This window comes from Giraffa tippelskirchi, chromosome 1 (genome assembly GCF_054371585.1).
Source record: "Giraffa tippelskirchi isolate mGirTip1 chromosome 1, T2T-mGirTip1v1.2.pri, whole genome shotgun sequence".
In the NCBI taxonomy this organism is placed as follows: domain Eukaryota; kingdom Metazoa; phylum Chordata; class Mammalia; order Artiodactyla; family Giraffidae; genus Giraffa; species Giraffa tippelskirchi.
The window spans coordinates 131,250,736-131,274,053 of record NC_137275.1 but is presented as its reverse complement, the minus strand read 5'-3'; the positions used below and the strand labels follow the sequence as shown (position 1 = coordinate 131,274,053).

Here is a 23,318-nt window from a genome sequence, read left to right as displayed (position 1 = left end):
TATCTGGGTCATGAAGATCTTTTTTGTATAGTTCTTCTGTGTATTGTTGTCACCTCTTCTTTAAATCTTCTGCTTCTGTTAGATCCATACCATTTCTGTCCTTTATTGTGCCCATCTTTGCATGAAAAGTTCCCTTGGTATCTCTAATTTTCTTGAAGAGACCTCTAGTCTTTCCCCATTCTATTGTTTTTCTCTATTTCTTTCCATTGATCGCTGGGGAAGGCTTTCTTATCTCTCCTTGCTATTCTTTGGAACTCTGCATTCAAATGAGTATATCTTTCTTTTTCTCCTTTGCCTTTCACTTCTCTTCTTTTCTCAGCTATGTGTAAGGCCTCCTCAGACAACCAGTTTGCCTTTTTGCATTTCTTTTTCTTGAGAATGGTCTTGACCACTGCCTCCAGTACAGTGTCACGAACCTGCCTCCTGTATAATGTCACGAACCTCTGTCCATAGTTCTTCAGGCACTCTGTCTATCAGATCTAATCCCTTAAATCTGTTTGTCACTTCCACTGTATAATCATAAGGGATTTGATTTAGGTCATACCTGAATGGTCCAGTGGTTTTCCCTATGTTCTTCAATTTAAGTCTGAATTTGGCAATAAGGAGTTCATGATCTAAGACACAGTCAGCTCCTGGTCTTGTTTTTGCTGACTGTATAGAGCTTCTCCATCTTTGGCTGCAACGAATATAATCAGTCTGATTTCGGTATTGACCATCTGGTGATGTCCATGTGTAGTCTTCTCTTGTGTTGTTGGAAGAGAGTATTTGCTATGACCAGTACTCTTGCCTGGAAAATCCCATGGACTGAAGAGCCTGATAGGCTGCAGTCCATGGGGTTGCGAAGAGTCAGATGCAACTGAGCGACTTCACTTTCCCTTTTCACTTTCATGCATTGGAGAAGGAAATGGCAACCCACTCCAGTGTTCTTGCCCGGAGAATCCCAGGGACGGTGGAGCCTGGTGGGCTGCCGTCTCTGGGGTCGCACAGTCGGACATGACTCAAGCAACTTAGCAGCAGCAGCGGCGGCAGCAGCAGTGCATTCTCTTGGCAAAAGTCTGTTAGTCTTTGTCCTTGTACTGCAAGGCCTAACTTGCCTGTTACTCCAGGTATCTCTTGACTTCCTACTTTTGCATTCCGGTTCCCTGTAATGAAAAGAACATCTCTTTTTTAGTTCTAGAAGGTTTTGTAGGTCTTCATAGAACCGTTCAACTTTAGCTTCTTCAGCATTACTGGTTGGGGCATAGACTTGGATTACTGTGATGTTGAATGGTTTGCCTTGCAAATGAATAGAGATCATTCTGTTGTTTTTGAGATTGCATCCAAGTACTGCATTTCGGACTCTTTTGTTGACTAGGAGGGCTACTCCATTTCTTCTGAGGGATTCCTGCCCACGGTAGTAGGTAGAATGGTCATCTGAGTTAAATTCACCCATTCCTGTCCATTTTAGTTCACTGATTCCTAAAATGTTGATGTTTACTCTTGCCGTCTCCTGTTTGACCACTTCCAATTTACCTTGATTCATGGACCTAACATTCCAGGTTCCTACACATTATTGTTCTTTACAGCATCAGATTTTACTTCCATCACCAGTCACCTCCGCACCTGGGCGTTGTTTTCACTTTGGCTCCATCTCTTCATTCTTTCTGGAGTTATTTCTCCTTTCTTCTCCAGTTGCATATTGGGCACCTACCGAACTGGGGGGTTTATCTTTCAGTGTCCCATCTTTTTGCCTTTTCATACTGTTTGTGGGGTTCTTAAGGCAAAAATACTGAAGTGGTTTGCCATTCCCTTCTCCAGTGGACCACATTCTGTCAGACCTCTCCACCATGACCCGTCCATCTTGGGTCACCCTACACAGCATGGCTCATAGTTTCATTGAGTTAGACAAGGCTGTGGTCCATGTGATCAGTTTGGTTAGTTTTCTGTGATGGTGGTTTTTAGTTTGTCTGCCCTCTGATGGATAAGGATAAAAGGCTTGTGGAAGCTTCCTGATGGAAGAGACTGACTGTAGGGGATAACTGCATCTTGTTCTGATGGGTGGGGCCATGCTCAGATGCATGCATGCAATTGGATCTTTAATCCAATTTTCTGTTGATGGGCAGGGCTGTGTTCCCTCCCTGTTGTTTGACCTAAGGCCAAACTATGGTGGAGGTAATGAAGATGATGGTGACCTCCTTCAAAAGGTCCCATGCAGGCACTGCCTCACTCAGTGCCCCCAACCCTGCAGCAGGCCACAGCCGACCCACGCCTCTGCCAGAGACTCCTGGACACCCACAGGCAAGTCTGGGTCAGTCTGTTGGGTCACTGCTCCTTTCTCCTGGATCCTGATGTGCACAAGGTTCTGTTTGTGCCCTCCAAGAGTCTGTTTCCCCAGTCCTTTGTAAGTTCTGGCAGCTCTGTGGTAGGGTTAATGGTGACCTCCTCGAAGAGAGCTTATGCCACAGCCAGATCTGCTGCACCCAGAGCCCCTGCCCCTGTGGCAGGCCATTGCTGACCCATACCTCCTCAGGAGACACTTAAACACTCAAAGGCAGGTCTGGCTCAGTCTCTGTGGGGCCTCCTGGTGCACACAAGGTTTTGTTTGAGCCCTTGGAGCATCTCTGATGGGTATGGGGTTTGTTTCTAAATGTGATTTCACCCCTCCTGCCATCTTGCTGGGGCTTCTCCTTTGCACTTGGACGTGGGGTATCTTTTTTTGGTGGGATCCAATATTGTCCTGTCAACAGTTGTTCAGCAGCGAGTTGTAATTTTGGAGTTTTCGCAGGAGAAAATGAGCACACATCCTTCTACTCTGCCATCTTGTAGATATACTGTAGTGGAAGAGTGGAATCCTAACCACTGGACTGTCAGGGAAGTTCCACCTCTGCTTTTTTTTTCTAACTAGAAACATAACACTGAAGATAAAATTTTAAAGCCATAAAGTTACCTATTTACTCCAATCCTGAGAAAGCCATTCCTGCATTTGCTGGTTGTTAAGGCACATTTCCACCACCCCACTCAAAACCACCCAGATTCCAATATTACCAGCAAAAGGCCAAATGGGGATTAACAAATGGATGTCCTATCGGCTATCCTGTGACTAGTACTCTGCTGAGCACAAAGACTGTGCTACTCATGACATATAGCAGAACTGTCAACTACGGGAAAATCATCAAGGATGTAAAATAATGGATTTGCTTAAAGGTCAAAGGGTGTTTGGGGTTCCTAGGTGGCTCAGTGGTAAAGAATCCGCCTGCCAATGCAGGAGACACAGGTTTGATCCCTGATTCAGGAAGATCCTCTGAAGTAGGAAATGGCAGCCTACTCTATTGTTCTTGCCTAGAGAATCCCATGGACAGTGGAGCCTGATGGGCTACAGTCCATGGGATCTCAAAGAGTCAGACATGACTTAACAACTAAAGAAGAACAACACCAAAGAATGTTTACAGATTTCTGCCACAGCATATTGATTTCTTAAATTTTTATAATTGTTGGCCCACCATAAAGGACCTAAATTGCTTAATGATCTCTCTTTTTTAAGTACAGTTAAAAATACAAAGGAGAAGGACTTCCTTGGTGGTCCAGTGGTTAAGACTCTGTGCTCCCAATGCCAATCTCCATGATCCATGATCCTAAGTTCGATTCTTGGTCAGGGAGCTAGGATCCTGCATGCTGTATGATGTGACCATAAATAAAAAAATACACACCAATTTCTTAAAAAAAAAAAAATTATCTTAAAAAATTACTAAGGAGATAGTGATGAGAAAATTCAGCTATCACAATTATTTGCATTCTCCTCCTTCTCTTTCACCTTTCTGGAACAATTCAGTCTAGGAGACATTAGGAGGTACTGAGCCATGCATGTGTCCGCACGGAGATCTAGGGGGCCATGGGACCCAGAGCACGGGGAGGAGGGTGTTCTTGTGGAGGAGTCAGTTGTGAGGTTCAGGCTGGAACAGCCCAGATGGGAGGGGGACATTCTCGCTGAGGCCTGCCCTGACACCATTTGTCAGCAGGGTGAGGAGAGTGTGTCCAGGAGATCCAGAGATGAGGACAGAAAGAAAGGGTCAGTAACATGCAGGAGGTGGATCTAGTAGGTAGACAATATTAAGGGTAGTGGAGCTGGGTTTTTGTTATCTGAAAAGAGAATCTGTCATTGCTGTGCAGTTGCTAAGTCATGTCCAACTCTTTGTGACCCCATGGGCTGCAACCCTCCAGGCTCCTCTGTCCATGGGATTCTCCAGGCAAGAATACTGGAGTGGGTTGCCATTCCCTTCTGCAGGGCATCTTCCCAACCCAGGGATCAAGCCTGCCTTGGCAGGCAGGTTCTTTACCATTGAACCATCAGGGAAGCCTGAAAATGGAACTACAAATATGAAAAAGGAAAAAATTAGAATGTACCACATGGTGTTCTGGAGTAGGGGATACTGGTATGAACTTGTGGTTTTCAACCTGTCTGGTAGATATAGAAATAATTGTAACAAACGATAACAGATACAATATTGTGTGTGGACATGTCCTTTTCACAGTCTATTTAACAGCCATGGTTTTTGCAATTCTGGGCTGCTTGTTGGTGAGGTGGTATTTGAAATGGCCTCTAACATAGTACTGAAGTGGTGTATAGTGTTCCTGAGTGCAAGAAGGCTATACTGTGCCTAATGGAGAAAATACCTACGTCAGATTAGCTTCATTTCAGACATGAGCTATTTGAGGCATGAGGTCAATGTTAATGAAGCATTTCTCCATCTATTGAGAGAGAGAGTGCAAGACTGTAAATAGAAACACAAATTTAAAAGAAGTCATGTTTGATCAGCTGATGGAAATGCTGGGACCAGAGGCTCACAGGAAGCTGGGATGGAGTCTAGGATTAGACAGTAGTAAAGTGCCACTGTCAGTCTCTGCATCTTGTTGGTTGTATTATGGTTATTTAAAAGAATATCCTTGTTGTAGGAGATACTTAAGAGTATTCTGGGGGGCCATTGGGACATCTTGTTCCCAATTTACTTTCAAATACTTGAGGAATATAGTTATTGGTACCGCACTTGGGAATTTTTCTGTGACTTTGAGATTGTGTCAAAAAAAATAAATATGATAGAAAACAAAGATGCAGTAAGTAGTGTTAACAATAGCAAAAGAAAATTTGTTTTGCATTTAACTGACTGGGGCCACCAGAGAAAAACAAGTACACTACTTCTCAGCAGTCAAGCAAGGCAACCGGTATCACAGAATAGACATTTCACAGCCATGGTCACCACAGTTTGCTTTTTTTTTTTTTTTTAAGCCAAGAGTAACAAGGCATAGCATGGGAAATCAGATGAAGAGTTTACATCCTCCGCATTGTTTTTAGCTTTAAATTCCTTAGTGCTGTAACCAGTGAGTCTCAAGCAACGCAAGACATTGCTATAACATTCAAAGCTTAATTTTGTAGGTTTTATGAAATATCACTGAGGGACATTATCCTGGCTTACCATCAACTGAAAAAAATAAGGGCTTTGAGAAAACAGGAGCAGGAAATATAATCTCTACAGTAAAACTATAAAGGGGTCATGACAGAAAGAATTAAGAATATGTATTTTAGACAATCAAAAGGGCATAGGAGGAGAAAGTCCTGATATTATGCATGACTAACATGAAGCTGATTAAAGAAACATCCATGTTCCCAGTTCTCCTGTCTCGACGCCATCACAGGTCTCTGGAGAATCGAACAGTAGGAGAGGTCCCCACCCCCTTCCCGCCCCCAGCTCTAATCCTAGAGGCCAGACTGTCAGAGGTGTTTCTCTGTCAGTACATCGCTCACAGGGTTTATGCGGAACACGTAGTACACGGGGGTGTAGGATTAAGCTTTTCAAGTGACACTCTTATTACTTTACCAATGTGTGGGTGAATTAAAACCTGACAGACTACTGTAAAACAAGAGGTAAAATCTCTTTAAAAATGCGGAATTGGTAATGCCCTCAGTGAATCTGGACAGTTTCTATTTGAAGACAGTGATGATTCAGTTGCCAACAGTGAAGACCTTTGGTAGAGAGTCATCTAGAGTTTAGATGTGTGGTCAGATTTTCATGCTTTGGGACTGACAATTCACTTAACTTTTTCTTTTTAATTTATTTTTTATTTGGAGGAAGGTTGCTTTACACTGTTGTGTCAGTTTCTGGCGTACAACATCGTGAATCAGCCACAGCTGTACATATATCCCCTCTCTCTCCCCCTTGCTTCCCTCCCCCTCCCCCATCCTGCCTCTCTAGGTCACCACAGCGAGCCAGGCCGGGCTCCCTGTCTTACGTAGCAACTTCCCTCTTAATTCTGAAGTTGATTATTTTCTAAGATTTTTAATATAAAGATAAAATCTTTGTCATTTTATTTTTACATTTTTGTGTTTTTAATATAGCTATGATGTTGTTTTTCACGTTTCTGTTAGATTTCTGGTTTTTTGTGTAGCTCACTGTGGACCTCCCTGTGGCTCAAACGGTAAAGAATCTGCCTGCAATGCAGGAGACCAGGGTTCGATCCCTGGGTCTGAAAGATCCTCTGGAGAAGGGAACAGCAAACCTCTCCAGTATTTTGCCTGGAGAATCCCATGGTGGACTACAGTCTGTGGGGTTGCAGAGAGTCGGACACGACCAAGCAACTAACACACATATACTGTGGAATTCATTCAAGTTTACTATATCTTGCTACTTGTTTTTTAACCATTTTATTTATGTATTTCCTTTGTATATACTGCATAATATGATTCAAGTTTATTTTATATTGACTTTCTGTTATCAATAATCACTGAAATTCTTGACTAGGCTTTTGTGGTACTAGGGTGTAGGGTGTAATGTGGCACCACTGTTCATTGATCCCAGTACATTTCTTTTTGATCATGTGATTCTTATCCTTCTTCCCAACAAAGTTTGTAGAATAGTACTAATTATCCAGAACTTATATTATCTTCTCAATTTTTAGCCATGTATTTAATTTTTCTTGCAAGATAACTATATTTACATCAATAAAATGATATTTCATTTATAAAGGTACTATAAAATCACTTTCAAACTGGAGCCCATAATACAGAGTGAAGTAAGCCAGAAATAAAAACACCAATACAGTATACTAATGCATATATATGGAATTTGAAAAATGGTAACGATAACCCTATATGTGAGACAGAATAAGAGACACAGATGCATAGAACAGTCTTATGGACTCTGAGGGAGAAGGTGAAGGTGGGACGTTCTGGGAGAATAGCATTGAAACATGTATATTATCATATGTGAAACAGAACACCATTCCATGTTCGATGCATGAGACAAATGCTCAGGGCCGGGGCAATGGGATGACCCAGAGGGATGGGATGGGGAGGGAGGTGGGTGGGGGGTCCAGGAAGGGGAACACATGTACACCCATGGCTGATTCATGTCAATGTATGGCAAAAACTACTACAATATTGTAAAGTAATTAGCCCCCAACTAAAATAAATAAATTTATTTAAAAAAAATCACTTTCAATATATGTGGTATTAACAGGCTTACATTATTTTTCTAAACCTTTCCTTGTATAATTGGGATGCAGTACATTTTGTTATTGTTGTTCAGTTGCCAAGTCATGTCCAACTCTTTGCGACCCCATGGAATGTAATGCACCAGGCTTTCCAGTCCTTCACTATCTCGCAGAGTTTGCTCAAACTCATGTCCATTGAGTCCATGATGCTATCTAACCATCTCATCCTCTGCCACCCTCTTCTTTTGCCATCAATCTTTCCTAGCATCAGGGTCTTTTCCAAATATGCCACCCTTCACATCAGGTGGCCAAAGTATTGCAGCTTCAGCATCAGTCCTTCCAATGAATATTCGGGGTTGATTTCCTTTAGGATTGACTGGTTTGATCTCCTTGCTGTCCGAGGGACTTTCAAGAGTCTTCTCCAGCACCCCAATTCAAAGGCATCAATTCTTAGGCGCTCAGCCTTCTTTATGGTCCAACTCTCACATCCATACATGACTCCTGGAAAATCCATAGCTTTAACTATACAGACTTTTGTCAGCAAAGTGATGTCTCTGTTTTTTAATATGCTGTCTAGGTTTGTCCTCCCTTTCCTTCAAAGGAGCAAGTCCTTTAATTTCATGCCTGCAGTCACTGTCCACAGTGATTTTGGAGCCCAAGAAAAGAAAATCTGTCATTGCTTCTGCTTTTTCCCCATCTATTTGCCACAAAGTGATAGAACCAGATGTCATGATCTTAGTTTTTTCAATGTTGAGTTTTAAGCCAGCTTTTTCATTCTCCTTTTCACTCTCATCAAGAGGCTCTTTAGTTTCTCTTCACTTTCTGCCATTAGAATGGTGTCATCTGCATATCTGAGGTTACCACCAGAGTAAATCTTTATAGCAGGTGGCAGGTTTCATATTATTGCTACCACTTCTAGTATTTTATGCTTATCTTTATACTATCATCATCATCGCTTCACAGTGTCTTATGTGATAGTACAGTGAGTTCTTTCAATTTAACAGACAGTAGGTCTGTGCAGGTACATTTTATACACGGGCAAATAATGCTTTTTGAATTCTATTTCTTGTCAATGACTTAAAAAATAATCTTCATAGTTATCATTTTAATGGCAGCCTGGTGATCTAGCATTTTAATTTGTCTCATTCAGCAAATTGTTCCCTAATGTTAGACATTTAGGTTGTTTCCTGGTTTCTTCATCTCTCTTTTTTTATTATTATTATCTTGGCCTCCACTCCATCTAAAATTCATGTGCATACAACTTTTTACTTCTGTTGAAGTAACCTGTTAGAGTAGTAGAACCCAGGAGAAGGATTACTCATAACAAAGGATCTAAGCATTGTTGTTATTATTCCTATTAACATGCTTTCTGGAACAAGGAGCGTATAAATGAGTTTTATCTTTTTTGCTATGTATATTGATATGGTTTTCCAAAGGAATTATACCAGATTAGAGTAAATATGCAGTTTCTGGTTTTATTACAACCTCTACAGAATTAAATGGTTCTAATTTTTATTTTATTTACCTAGGAGTTTTAATTTGCATTTCCCTAGTTATTAGTGAGGATTAACATTTCTCCCATGAAGCTGATTATTATTTGTGTCTTCTTACATCAGTTATCTGTTTATATATAATTTGCCAGTCATGGAATTTGGATCATAAAGAAAATAGATGGTGCTTTTTATTGAGATAGCTCAAAAAGAAAACTTGATAAATTTTGCCTTTCAAAGGTCTTGGAGTGATCTTCTCTTTCCTGGGCAGATACGAAGACTAGGAAACCAACAAAGCTGTGTTTGTGTTCACATAGTACGCTTAACACTTAACAGTTTGGTAGCTGTGTTTGGGTAAAACAGCTTCATATCTCTGCATGAAAATGTTATACTCCATTTACTGCTATTTTTAAAGTTATGTTCAGATATAGCTAGAATATGATATATTTAGGCTTCCAGAAAGAAATTTGTATCAAGGGCTCAATGGTCAAATTTTGAAAGAGAAGTGCTAAGGGAAGTGTTAATGGGTAACTCAAGCATTACATGCAAATGTGTACAAGAGAAGGCTGAGTGTTTAGATGGTGTTAAGTGGCTGAGAAACCTTCTGATTTGGGAAAAGAGAATCACAGGGTTTTCACTCTGCAGTGTTTCTTCTAGCTTTAGGTTTTAAACTCTGAATAATTCTGAAAATGTAGAAAACTGATATGGTCCAGAAGTACAACTAAGCACCCTCACTCTGTTCATTTGGAAGCGGTTGGTTATATCTTGCTGTTAAGAAACCATTGGCAAAGGAAAAAGCCTCCTCCCAGGGTGTTTAATCCAGGGGATTTTAATAATTATAGTTTATTTTTGTTTGAAATCATAGTAAAGGAAAATCGTGTGTCTTTGTGTTCTGTGCCTTTAGAAACTCTGGCTTATTCCTGTATAGGTTCACCTAGTGTCAGCTTCTGCTAATTACAGACAGTTTACTTAGTGTTGACTCATGAATCTAAACTCATACATGGAGAAGAAGTTCTAGGAATGATTTTCTGGACAGGTATCAGAAATGAACAAAGGAAGGAAAGTGGGAAGGAAGATATTTCAAGTAAAAACAATGTTTTACACTTGTCTTTTTTAAAAAAAATTACAATTTACTGTTAGATCATCTGATAATTTTTTAATTGGCCATTTTCCTCACCCCACCTACCCCTCCTTTGTCTTTCTTAACTATTTTACACTTTAAATTTTACGACAGTTGAGTCAGTAACATCTAACTGGGTGTTTTTACGAAGTAGCACCCCAGTGAATCATTCTGTATTGCAGCACAAAAGAGTGGAGGCAATGATTAAATGTAAAATTCTCTCCAGACACATGATGGAGCCACATTAAACTGCCGCTGCCCACAGGCTATTTGACAGCTGTCTGCCTTGATGTGACTTTTAAATCACTGTGGAGCATTAGAATAGAATACCAATTTGCAACCAAAAGATGTTTCTGAAGTGTGAGGAACTTCAGACCAAAAAAAGCTCTAGACATCACTTTGAAAGACTTTTGATGAGCAAATTGCAAATATTAGTACCTCTAAGCTTGACAGGTTACCCGCTGAAATAGAAAAGTGAATATTCCTGAATGGAGTATCTCTTCAAGCCAAGAAAGTGAAACTAGACTGAAATTGAAAAACCTAAAAATAATCGAAACTCCCACCTAGATGAATGTAGCAAAGTCAGAGGGTCTATAATCTTACCTGGGCTTTGGACTCCTGGGAGTCTGGAATAGTGTCTGTTTATATATTCCAGGTTGCTTTATATATACTGTGTTGCACATAGAAGATGCTCAATGTATATAGGACTCTCTCTCTTCATTTTCAGTGAAAATAAATTTTTATCTCTGAAAGTGGAGATGGCCACATTTCTATTCCCTAATGAGGAAAAACTCCCGTCTGGTACACTCCAGGCATTTCACTGCCAAAGACCATTAAAGCCATGTTGCATTTTGTAGTGACAGACATGAATGTAAGGACATTTATGAACTGTCAGAATCTTTGTAAAGCCCTGTGTTATCAGGTTAGCACTGACTTGTTCTTTGAGGTAGCTAGTCCCAGCTTCAAGGGATGTGCAACCTTGTAGTCTCGTGTCTTTAACTTGGCTTAATGCTCTGTTCTCATTATCTTGAAATCATTAATGATTTTTTAAGAAGAGACCCTCTGTTCTCATTTTGCACTAAGCCCCATAAATGATTAGCCAGCCCTGCTGGTAATTCTGTGTTTCCTTCTATCATATAGTTCTGCTTAATAGCACTATATGATAAAACCTAATCCTCAGAGAATTTACTTGTATTGCACATTTTAGTATGTCTTTTAAAAGTACTGGTACGTTATTAAAAATATTTTGTAGAGCCCCTCTTCCTTTGCCTTCACTTCCCCTTCCCATCATCACCAGCGCAGGCAATACCCCAGAGGTGTTGACAGCAGCATGGCTGACATCGGAAGAAATGGGGAGTAAGAGTAGTGCGTGCAGAGGTGGCAGATAGAGTAGTTGGGAGGTTGGTTACATTGAGCAAATGATTGTTGTTTGATGTCGCAAACACATAAGTATACTAAAAATAAGAGAGCCAGACTTCTCACTGAAGGGATTTACAAGCATTGAAAAGCAGAAAGCTGAAAAGAACACTGAGCACTGGATTAGAATTGTAATTATCAGCGCGATCTCACAGCTTTTTAATTGATATATAGAAATAGATATGTGTATTGTTGTTTTCAGTTGCTAAGTTGTGTCCAACTCCTAGTGACGTCACAAACCGCAGTGCACCAGGTTTCCCTGTCCTTCACTGTCTCCCGGAGCTTGCTCAAACTCATGTCCATTGAGTTGGTGATGCCATCCAACCATGTCATCCTCTGCTGCCCACTTCTCCTGCCTTCAGTCTTTCCCAGAATCAGGGTCTTTTCCAATGAGTCAGCTGTTCACACCAGGTGGCCAAAGCACTGGAGCTTCAGCATCAGTCCTTCCAATGAACTCAATTCCATTGAGTTCCAATCAACTCAGTTCAGAGTTGATTTCCTTTAGCATTGACTGATCTCCTTGAAGGTCAAGGGACTCTCAAGAGTCTTCTCCAGCACCACAATTTGAAAGCATCAATTCTTCGGCGCTCAGCCTTCTTTATGGTCCAACTCTCACATCCATACATGACCACTGGAAAAACCATAGCTTTGACTATATAGACCTTTGTCGGCAAAGTGATGTCTCTGTTTTTTAATATGCTGTCCACGTTTGTCATACCTTTCCTTCCAAGGAGCAAGTGTCTTTTTTTTTTTTTTTTTTGGTATTTGTTTGTTTTTGTTTTTTTATTAAATTAGTTTATTTTCTATTTTTTAATTTTACAATATTGTATTTGTTTTGCCATACATTGACATGAATCCACCATGGGTGTACATGTTTTCCCCCTCCAGAACCCCCCCTTCCACCTCCCTCCCCATCTGGCTACAGTCACCATCTGCAGTGATTTTGGAGCTCAAGAAAAGAAAATCTGTCACTGTTTCCACTTTTTCCCCTTCTATTTGCCATGAAGTGATAGGACTGGATGCCATAATCTTAGTTTTCTCAGTGTTGACCTTTAATTCAGTTTTTTCACTCTTCTCTTTCACCTTCATCAAGAGGCTCATTAGTTCCTGTTTGCCTTCTGCCATTAGGGTCTTGTCATCTGCATATTTGAGGTTATTGATATTTCTCCTGGCAGTCTTGATTCCAGCTTGTGATTCATCCAGCCTGGCATTTTGCATGTTGTACTCTGCCTAGAAGTTAAATAAGCAGAGTGACAGTATACAGCCTTCACATACTGCTTTCCCAGTTTGGAACCAGTCTGTTGTTCCATGTCCAGTTTTAACTGTTGCTTCTTGACTTACATACAGGCTTTTTAGGAGGCAGGTAAGGTGGTCTGGTATTCCCATCGCTTTAAGAATTTTCCACAGTTTGTTGTGATCCACATAGTCAAAGGCTTTGGCATAGTCAATAAAGCAGAAGTAGATGTTTTCCTGGAACTCTTTTGCTTTTTCAATGATCCAACAGATGTTGGCAATTTGATCTCTTGTTCCTCTGCCTTTTCTAAACCCAGCTTGTACATCTGGAAGTTCTCAGTTCATGTACTGTTGAAGCCTGGCTTGGAGAATTTTGAGCATTACTTTGCTAGCGTGTGAGATGAGTGCAATTGTGTGGTAGTTGGAACATTCTTTGGCATTGCCTTTCTTTGGGATTGGAGTGAAAACTGACCTTTTCCAGTCCTGTGGCCACTGCTGAGTTTTCCAAATTTGCTGGCATAATGAGTGCAGCACTTTCACAGCATCACCTTTTAGGATTTGAAATAGCTCAGCTGGAATTCCATCACCTTCACTATCTTTGTTCAAAGTGATTCTTCCTAAGGCCCACTTGACTTCACACTCACAGACATCCTTCAGAGGATGTCTGGTTCTAGGTGAGTGATTACACCATCGTGGCTATCTGGGTCATTAAGACTTTTTTTGTATAGTTCTCCTGTGTATTCTTGTTTACTGGCTAGATTGCTCTCACCTCTTCTTAATATCTTCTGCTTCTGTTAGGTCTATACCGTTTCTGTCCTTTATTGTGCCCATCTTTGCATGAAATGTTGCCTTGATAGCTCCAGTTTTCTTGAAGTCTTTCTCTAGCCCTTCCCATTCTGTTGTTTTCCTCTATCTCTTTGTATTGTTCCCTTAAGAAGTCTGTCTTATCTCTCCTAGCTATTCTCTGGAACTCTGCATTCAGTTGGATATGTATCTTTCTGTTTCTCGCTTGCCTTTCACTTCTCTTCTCAGCTATTTGTAAGGCCTCCTCACACAACCACTTTGCCTTCTTGCATTTCTTTTTCTTTGGGATGGTTTTGGTCACTGCCTCTGTACAGTGTTTCAAACCTCTGTCCATAGTTCTTCAGGCACTCTGCCTATCAGATCTAATCGCTTGAATATATTTGTCACCTTCAGTGTAAAATCATACGGTATTTAATTTAGGTCTGACCTGAATGGCTTAGTGGTTTTCCCTACTTTCTTCAATTTAAACCTGAATTTTGCAATAAGGAGCTCATGATCTGAGCCACGTCAGCTTCAGGTCTTGTTTTTGTTGACGGTATAGAGTTTCTCCACCTTCGTCTGCAAGGAATATTGTCAGTCTAATTTTGGTATTGACCATCTGGTGATGTCCTTGTGTAAAGGCATCTCTAAAGGCCATGATACCTCAGTAATAATGAGCAAAGTGAGTGCCCAGATCTTGGTTTTAAATACCATGCTGCACTGAAAGGAATCAGGACTGCTTGGGTAAATGGCCAGTTCTAGGGCTGGGGCAGCAAACGTGTAAGACAAGCCTGGAACATCTTGTTCCAGAAAGTAAGGAAATACTCAAAGAATGTTGCAGATATGTCAGAAGGACCCAGAAGCCAGCCTAAATGCATGCCTACTGGCCACATCTAATTTAAGCAACAGAATAATGTTGATATCAGACTACTACAACTGGTTGAATAAAATAGGAATCTATGAGTTTATAAATTAGAGAAGGGAACATTCTTCCTTAGAATATAAGCTCAACTAATGCAGAAGAGATGGTAGAAATAATCACCAGTGATGACTGTTGTAGGGCAGGTGATATAGAAGGAGTCATCAGCAGATGCTAGACTGGTGGTCAGAGGGTCGGTGAGGAACAGGATATTGGCATGGTATTTGTACTTGTGTCAGCTCTCATACTGTAACAGGTATCCTTTAACAATCCACCTAATAACATGTTTTTCACATTTTTGTGCTTTTTGTTGATTTTACTGTTTAAAATGTCCCTCATGCATAGTGTTCCTTAGCACAAGATTGTGATGTGTCTTACAAAGAAAATAAATGTGTTAGATAAGCTTCATTGCAGCATGAATCATAGTGCTGTTGGCCATATACAATGTTAATGAATGAATTCTGTGTTAAATAAAGTGTCTTTGAACAGAAACACAGAACAAAGTCATGTGTTGATCAGTGGAAGAAAATGAACTGAAAGCTGATAGGAACCTAACCCTCCGTGTTTTCATAGGAGCAGTGCTTCCATATTTGCTCATTTGGTGTTCATGGCACATTATCAGACTTCACTGCAATGAAGAACAAGAGTCAAATGTATCTCATGTAATGGGTACTAACTGGTTGCCGTTGATATTATCAGATTAATTTCATATCACGTATAACAGTGTTTTACTTTGTTGTGAAACTACATGTATTTGTGAGTAATTTAATAGAATGTTATTCAGTCGCTAAGTTGTGTCCAACTCTTTGCCACCTCAAGGACTGCAGCACGCAAGGTTTCCTTGTCCTTCACTATCTCCCGGAGTTGGCTCAAACTCATGTCCATTGAGTCGGTGATGCTACCCAACCATCTCATCCTCTCCCTCACTCTTCTCTTCTTGCCTTCAATCTTTCCCAGAATCAGTGTCTTTTCCAATGAATCAGTTCTTCACATCAGGTGGCCAGAGTATTGGAGTTTCAGCTTTAGCCTCAGTCCTTCCAATGAGTGTTCAGGACTGATTTACTTTAGAATTGACAGGTTCAGGGTTAAAAGAGGCATTTGGGAGATTTTAAATTCGGTTTATATAATATGAAATAGTAAAAAACTTAAAACAGTTTTTCATACATTCCTTCCTAAAATAAACTGCTTTTTCCTCCATCGCCTAAAAGAATACCCTAATTATCTGTGTAACCAAATAGAATCATAAATTCTATTATACTTATTGGGGTATGACCACAAAAAAAGAAAGAAAACTGCTTTTTCCTTCACTAGCCTTCTTTCAGTTTCATCTGATTACTAATTTAAGATGTACCTGGGGACTTCCCAGGTGGTCCAGTAGCCAGCACTCTGCATTTCCAATGCAGGGGCCGCAGGTTCTGTCCCTGGCCAGGGAATTAGATCCCACATGCCACAGCTCAAGATCCCTCATGCTGCAACTAAGACCCAGTGCAGCCAAATAAATATGTAAACAAAAATAAATATTTAAGATATATCTGGTTTTCAGTTCAGTTCAGTCGCTCAGTCATATCTGACTCTTTGCGACCCTGTGGACTGCAGCATGCCAGGCCTCCCTGTCCATCACCAACTCCCGGAGTTTCCTCAAACTCATGTCCATTGACTTGGTGATGCCATCCAACCATCTCATCCTCTGTCATCCCCTTCTCCTCCTGCCTTCAATCTTTCCCAGCATCAAGGTCTTTTCCAGTGAGACAGTTCTTCGCATCAGCTGGCCAAAGTATTGGAGTTTCAGCTTCAGCATCAATCCTTCCAATGAATATTCAGGACTGATTTCCTTTAGGATGGACTGGTTGGAAGGAATTATAGTTCCAAAGAAAGAAAGTTTATTTTACTAATAAGTATAAGTAAACCATAGGTATTAACTAATCACTCTAAAATATATTTTTTTATGTCGCTTTGAACTCCCTGGTATGTCATTCTCTTAAAGAATTGTGGCTTATCATTGCTTTATAGTTGCTTCCAGAGTCTATTTATTATGTGTAGTTTTTAATGCTAATTGATTAGCTTTTGATACTTTTGAATGAGTGGGGAATATCTTATTAGAATCAAACGGTGAATTAGCTAATTGTATTTACTTAACGTTTGAAGGGATAAGTGAAAAGAGAAGGAAAAGACTCAAGTTGATTCAAAAGCAAAAATTAGAAAACAAGATAATTGGTGTATCCTTCAAGTCTTCTAATCCACCAAATATTAGACAAAACAAATTGGAGACTTGTCTTTAAATAGGAGATGTGCTAAGCATATTCTTACTTCAGATTTTTTTTTTTTTAGCTATTTTGTGTTAAGATACTGATTTTTATCTAGAAGGGATGTTGAGGGCTACTAAAATGAAGCTCATAATTTCAACTTTTGATCAAAGTTTCCTTGGTGCCTGGCACTTAACACTATATTAGTGCCAGGAAATAAATTTTATCTACTTCATCTTTAGGCAAGTTCTTATTCCCTTCAATGAAGTTGTTGTGCTCGGTCATGCAGTCGTGTCCAACTCTGTAAAACCCCATGGACCATAGCCACTGAGGCTCCTATGTCCATGGAATTTTCCAGGCAAGAATACTAGAGTGGGTTGCCATTTCCTTCTCCAGGGGATCTTCCTGACCCAGGGAATGAACCCAACTCTCCTGAGTCTCCTGCACTGGCAGGCAGGTTCTTTACCACTAGCACCAGCAGGAAAGAGTCACTTCTAATTTAGATTTTTAGGAACCAGGCGGGGGGTGTGGAATATATTCTTTGAGACCAGTTGTCATCTCAGCCAGGCTTTTTAGCTTCCTGGTTACTTGTCATTCAGCAACTCTACAGGAAAGTGTTTATAAGCTATAAATCAGTGTGTTAATAATTTTTATTTCTTCTCTTTTGAACAAATTGGATTTTATAAAACAACAACAACAAGAATTTTATTTCCTGTTTAGTATAGGTGTCTCTTCAGCCAAAAATCATTACTAATGGTTATTGGATATTTGTTTTGTATTTAGTAATCTTATAAAGTGATTTCATCAAGTATTTCTTAAGAAAACCCTGCATGATTGGTGAAAATCGTAATTTCATAGATGGGAAAACTGGGAGGCAGAAAAGCTGTGAATCTGCTTTCCAGTTAGAATATTCAGCCTCTGTTTTCTTGGTCTGTTTTGTAGGGGGTTTTTTTTTGAGGGGAGAAGGGTGGTTCTCCTTTTTTGAAAAATTATCCCTGCCTTCGTGTTTTAGAGAGTGACTTATATTTTGCAACATCTGATGTTTTTCTCCTGCAGAGATATTCCGATGCCCTTAGTCAGCTCAGGAGTGGAGCACGGTAACTTGAGAGAGCTGGCATTTGCAAGAATGAAAGACCTTGGAATACAGGTAAGAGTCTGAGCGGAACTTTAGAGATCAAAGTAATCTCAGACATGAAAACCTGTGATGCTATCACCTGATAAACGTACAGGTTTGGTCAAAGAGCTTTCATGCACTGAAGCCCTTCTTTCTGTACAATGTGTTGAAGCTGAAGTAGTGGGTCAACAATCTGCATCCCATCCCTGCACCCCTCTGCTATCTCCTAAAAGAGTGTGGGTTTGTCAATTTAATGGTTGTTTTCTCCTGCCTACTGAAATTGCCAACTATGGGTTCAGCTCCTTTTTTTAGAAAACCTCTTTTGTTTTGAAATACTGGGTGTTCGATTCTTGACCAGATAGACAAATGCGACCTTTGAAGAAACAAGGATGACATGCTGAAACAATTAGCAATATTATTGTCCAGATATACCACTCTCCCTTGCCCCGCCTTGCCCCTGTGTCTTTTCATTTGCTTATTTATTCCAGAAATATTTACTAAGCACCTCCTTTCTGCTTTCCCTGGAAGTACAAAGAGCCCAGGAAACTGCAGTTTAACAGGCTCTGCAGATGATTTTGAAATCACGATATGGTTTAAAACTCAGTGCCCTCGGAGAAGGCAATGGCACCCCACTCCAGTACTCTTGCCTAGAAAATCCCATGGATGGAGGAGCCTGGTAGGCTACAGTCCATGGGTCGCTACGAGTCGGACACGACTGAGCAACTTCACTTTCACTTTTCCCTTTCATGCACTGGAGAAGGAAATGGAAACCCACTCCAGTATTCTTGCCTGGAGAATCCCAGGGACGGCGGAGCCTGGTGAGCTGCCGACCATGGGGTTGCACAGAGTCGGACACGACTGAAGCGACTTAGCAGCAGCAGCAGCAGCAGCCCTAGGAGCTATTTCTCAGAGCTGCTAAGAGGAAAGGCCAGGGCGTGTCTAGGTCTGAGCCTGCATCCTGGCCTCTGCTTTGAGCTTCTGATTCACTTGGTCTGATACGGAGCTGAGGGAGGTTCTCATACAGTGCAGACATGGACCACTCTTCGAAAGGCATTGTTTTAAGGACTACATATCATGTTTGTGGACATACCCAAAACATTTTGTTCTCTTAGTTGATTTGTTATAAAGAAGTTTTTCTTTTTTTAGAAAAAAATTGTCTAGAGTAGAGTTTATGAACATTATTGGCTTATTCTACCAAAATAATAATAATTTAAGTTCTAGAAAAACAGCAACTGTATGTACAGTAATTGTTGTTGTTATTTAGTTGCTCAGTCATATCCAACTCTTTGTGACCCCGTGGACTATAGCCAGCCAGGCTCCTCTGTCCATGGTATTTCCCAGGCAAGAATACTGGAGTGGGTTGCCATTTCCTTCTCCCGGGGATCTTCCTGTCCCAGGGATTGAACCCAAGTCTCCTGCATTGGCAGGCAGTTTCTTTACCACTGAGCCACCAGGGCAGCCCCATGGACAGTAATGAATAGCCCCAACAAGTATGTGACTGCCCTGCTCCCTGGTCCCCAGCTGTCCCAGTTCTTCAGCTCCTCCTCCTCCTGGCCTGGTTAGCCTGATAACCTCATCATCCAGCCATCATCTTTAACCCTGTACCCCTCTTAAACCTTGATAGCCTCTCATAAAGTAATCTAGGATTGAGTCTCAAGACTGGAATTCAGTCGTAGCCAAAAGTTACCTAGTTTACCTAGGCAGTGTCTTTACTAGAATATAAGGATACCTCAATCTCTTTCGTAAAAAGCATTCCCCTCCCCTCCAAGAAAGGACAAAAGCAGGCAGGTGTTCTTTAGCAGCATGTGATATGGGTTCCCGGGGCATGGAGATAGCTTAGTTTTTCTAGAACTGAATAATGAGCTCTTATTTCTCTCGTGAAATTCTCTCCATATATACACCAAATACACTATTAGTAGTATGACTGCAAGACATCATCAGCTTTCCTAGGGTGATCTTGTCTCACTGATGGAAAGTGTTAGAATCTTGGCAATAAGTTCTACAGTTTGTTCTATAGGGGAAAGTATACCATAGGACAGATAATAGTCACTGTGAGGATTTTGTAATTATAAGTCTCAGGCTTCACAGCCTGCACACCGGGTTGTGGAGTAGAAGCAAGAGTTACATCACGTAGCTTGGCCATGCACACATCCACAGGCAGCTTTGTGCTTCCTGGGACATTCTGCCACCATGACACCATGATTCAGACTGTATAATAATAAAAGCTCAAGGTTTTTTCTTTCCTCTCTGTCCTTGCATTCCTTCCTCCCTCCCTTCCTTTATTCCACGGAGCCCTTCTCTGCAAAAGATAGCAGTCTTAGTTTCCCTCTTTCTGACATTTCTAAAATTTGATACAGGTATGGTGATGCTAGAAACATTAACTGCTATAAAATGGTGAAGTTTTTCAAACATTAGGAATTCAATTGTTACTCTTCTATAGACATAGTTTGGGATTGCACTTTCAGATACAGTTATATCCTCTGGGTAAAACCATGTTCAAATTTTTAGGAGGTATGTTCTTTACTTTCAATATTATGTATCGATCTCCTTTGGATTCTAAACTCATTTTAAAAACAATACAGTGCTAACTTCATATATTTCCATTTTGTTTTTCCCTATCTTCAGATTTATTAAAAAGGGCTTCGTTTTTAAATTCAGTTCTTTTATCTCAATGTAAATTATGTCCAGATGTAATTTTGAGCCCAGAATTTGGTGGAGAAGTTTCAGTAAAAATTGTATTAGTGACTGGTTTTATATTTGCCTCCCCTTCCCTCTTTCTTTTCTTTCTCTTTATTTTTTCCCCCTTCCTCCCCTCTCCTTCCTCCCCGTTCGTCATTTCTCTTGCTTTGAATTTTTTCACAGTGTCGTGATGTGAGAACCAGAGAGGTTGGAATCCAAGAAATTCATCACAAAGTCCGGCCATACCAGGTTAGTGTCTTCATTTTATAGAGAGATTAGGTCCTGTTCATTACGCTTTGTCAAGCCCGGGCATATACCTGCTTATGTATTGTGCTGTGTTTAGTTGCTCTGTTGTGCCCGACTCTGTGACCTCATGGACTGTAGCCTGCCAGGCTCCTCTGTCCATGGGGATTCTCCAGGCAAGAATACTGGAGTGGGTTGCTGTGCCCTCCTCCAGGGGCTCTTCCCAACCCAAGGATCAAACACAGGTCTCCTGCATTGCAGACAGATTCTTTACCATCTGAGCCACCAGGGAAGCCCAAGAAAACTGGAGTGGGTTGCCTATCCCTTCTCCAGGAGAACTTCCCGACCCAGGAATCGATCTGGGGTCTCCTGCATTGCAGACAGATTCTTTACCAGCTGAGCTACCAGGGAAGCCCTATAGTTAGAACCAAAACCAAACTCTCAAAGTTAATGAATAAACTAAGAGCAAAGAGTCATTGAGAATCAGGTCAAGTCAGCAAAGCCAGATATGAAGGTCACTCAACACTAGAAGAGCCAGGTTAGGAAGATCAGGTTGGAACTTCATTATAGATCAGTACTATTCAGCAGAACTTTCTGCAGTGTTGGAAATGTCCTGTCATCTGTGCCACCTAATATGGAGTCAGCTACCAGGCACGTGTGACAGTTAAGCACTTGAAAGGTGGCTAGTGCAAAGAAGAACTTACTGTTTAATTTTATTTAATGTCCCAGTGTCAAAGAATTCAAATATAAATAGCCAAATGTGACTAGTGGTAAAGCTGAGTGTCATGTGCTTATCTCTGTGCAACTGTTCAGTTATTGCCCGTTGGTGGTAATCAGGTGACAAGATCACCCTCATCAACAGGGTTTCCATAAAACATATTTTTAATGAATTAACTTCTCTCCTGTAATGTCATCGTGTTAGCTATTTGCCAGATTTTTCTGTGGGGATCTCTTTCCTGTGGGAGCCTGTTTGAGAAAGGCTAGAAGAGAGAGATCTGCAGCTGATATTTCTCTTCTCAAAATGAATTGACAGTTTTCACATCTCAGACCTTTTAAGGAAAAAGTAGACCCTGGCACAGTTAGTTCTTCTGCCAAATTCTTGTGCAGTCCAGTTACTCGGCAAACAAGAAGCTGAGGAGGAATGTCAGTGTCAATCTGATTGTTCACCCCACCATGGGGCCAATATGCCCATCTTTGCAGGGCATCTGAGTGTGACCATGCCTACATACATAGCTTTCTCTACGTGACAATTGCTTAATATTGGTGCAGAGTACAAGGGCCACTTGAGCAGGACGCAAAAGTTAAAACACCATGTAGAGTGCTAACACAAAAGCTTCCCCTAAAACTCCTCTCTGGTGACTGTATTTTCTTTAACCTGTTAATCTCACAATTAGGCATACTGTTGGGCTGGCCAAGAAGTTTTTTGGGTTTCTCCATAACATCTTACGAAAAAATTCAAATGTACTTTTTGGTCAACCCAATATTTTAAAGGTCCTGTGGGATACTTTTTCTTAAAATCCCATCAAGGAATGAGATCAACACATTTTTCCCCCAAAAAAGCAGGTTTTAATGGAAGAGGTGAGAACTAAAAACCATCGAGCACCTGACAGCTCTGGGGCCCTTGGGTGCTCCCAAGAACTACATACATGACATAACGTATAATTTTACCTTACAGACTTTTCATAGAGGCTGAGAGATATAAATCCATGGAAGTATTAACTGAGCCAAACCCTGTAAGAATCTTAAGGTTAATGAGGTTCAAATATTTATAAAATGGTAAAACAGTTTTCCTCTTACATCATCTATAGACAAGGCACAAATTCTCATTTATAGTCAGTGTTATTGAGAGGAGACAAGTGAAAAGAGACGTAATTTGTGATTATTTATTCTCTATCCCTAATTATAGATATTAATTTAAATAAATATATATAATTATAGAAATGTACTTTGTTCTCTAATTCTTTTTTAAAAAAAGTTTTGTGTGGCTTTTTATTAAAACAGGTTGAATTGGTGAGAAGAGATTATGTTGCAAATGGAGGCTGGGAAACCTTCTTATCGTATGAAGACCCAGATCAGGACATCTTGATTGGCCTCCTGAGATTACGGAAGTGTTCAGAGGAGACATTCCGTTTTGAATTGGTTGGGGGTGTGTCCATAGTCCGAGAGCTGCACGTGTACGGAAGTGTGGTCCCCGTAAGCAGTCGGGATCCCACTAAATTTCAGCATCAGGTATCCCGAACTGCATTTCTGTTTGACTGTGCTTAAGAAGTCGCTCAAAGGAGGAAAAGAGAAAAGGGATTGGGTGGGGTGGGGAAAGGGAGGGCAGAGAAGAGAAAAGGAAGAGGAGAGGAGAAAGGAAAGTGTAGAAATAGAGGAACCAACATTACTGTTGTTCAGAGAGGCTTTCTCTTTAAATTGTATCCCTTTGGGCATGAGGGAGGGGGAGGGAGAGACGAATTGAGACTCAATCAAGTGGAATATAATAATAGACTGAACCATAGGAAATTGCTATTTTTGAAAGTCAGAAATGATCTAATACCGGCAATTTTGTGTGATTCAACTATTTTGGAATCGAAGGAGATGATAATGTGAAAGAAAGCACTTATGAAATTTTAAA

The 23,318-nt window shown here is 40.6% G+C and overlaps 1 protein-coding gene across 4 annotated transcripts in view; it reads left to right on the top strand.

The window, feature by feature from the left end:
- The window catches only part of ELP3 (elongator acetyltransferase complex subunit 3), a 143,038-nt gene that overhangs the window by 84,990 nt on the left and 34,730 nt on the right, over nucleotides 1-23,318 (top strand). For all 4 annotated transcript variants that reach the window (XM_081497041.1, XM_081497040.1, XM_081497045.1 and 1 more), the window contains 3 exons: nucleotides 17,722-17,812; nucleotides 20,642-20,707; nucleotides 22,703-22,930. In XM_081497041.1, the coding sequence (XP_081353167.1) occupies nucleotides 17,722-17,812; nucleotides 20,642-20,707; nucleotides 22,703-22,930 (385 nt within the window). The remainder of the gene's footprint in view (nucleotides 1-17,721; nucleotides 17,813-20,641; nucleotides 20,708-22,702; nucleotides 22,931-23,318) is intronic.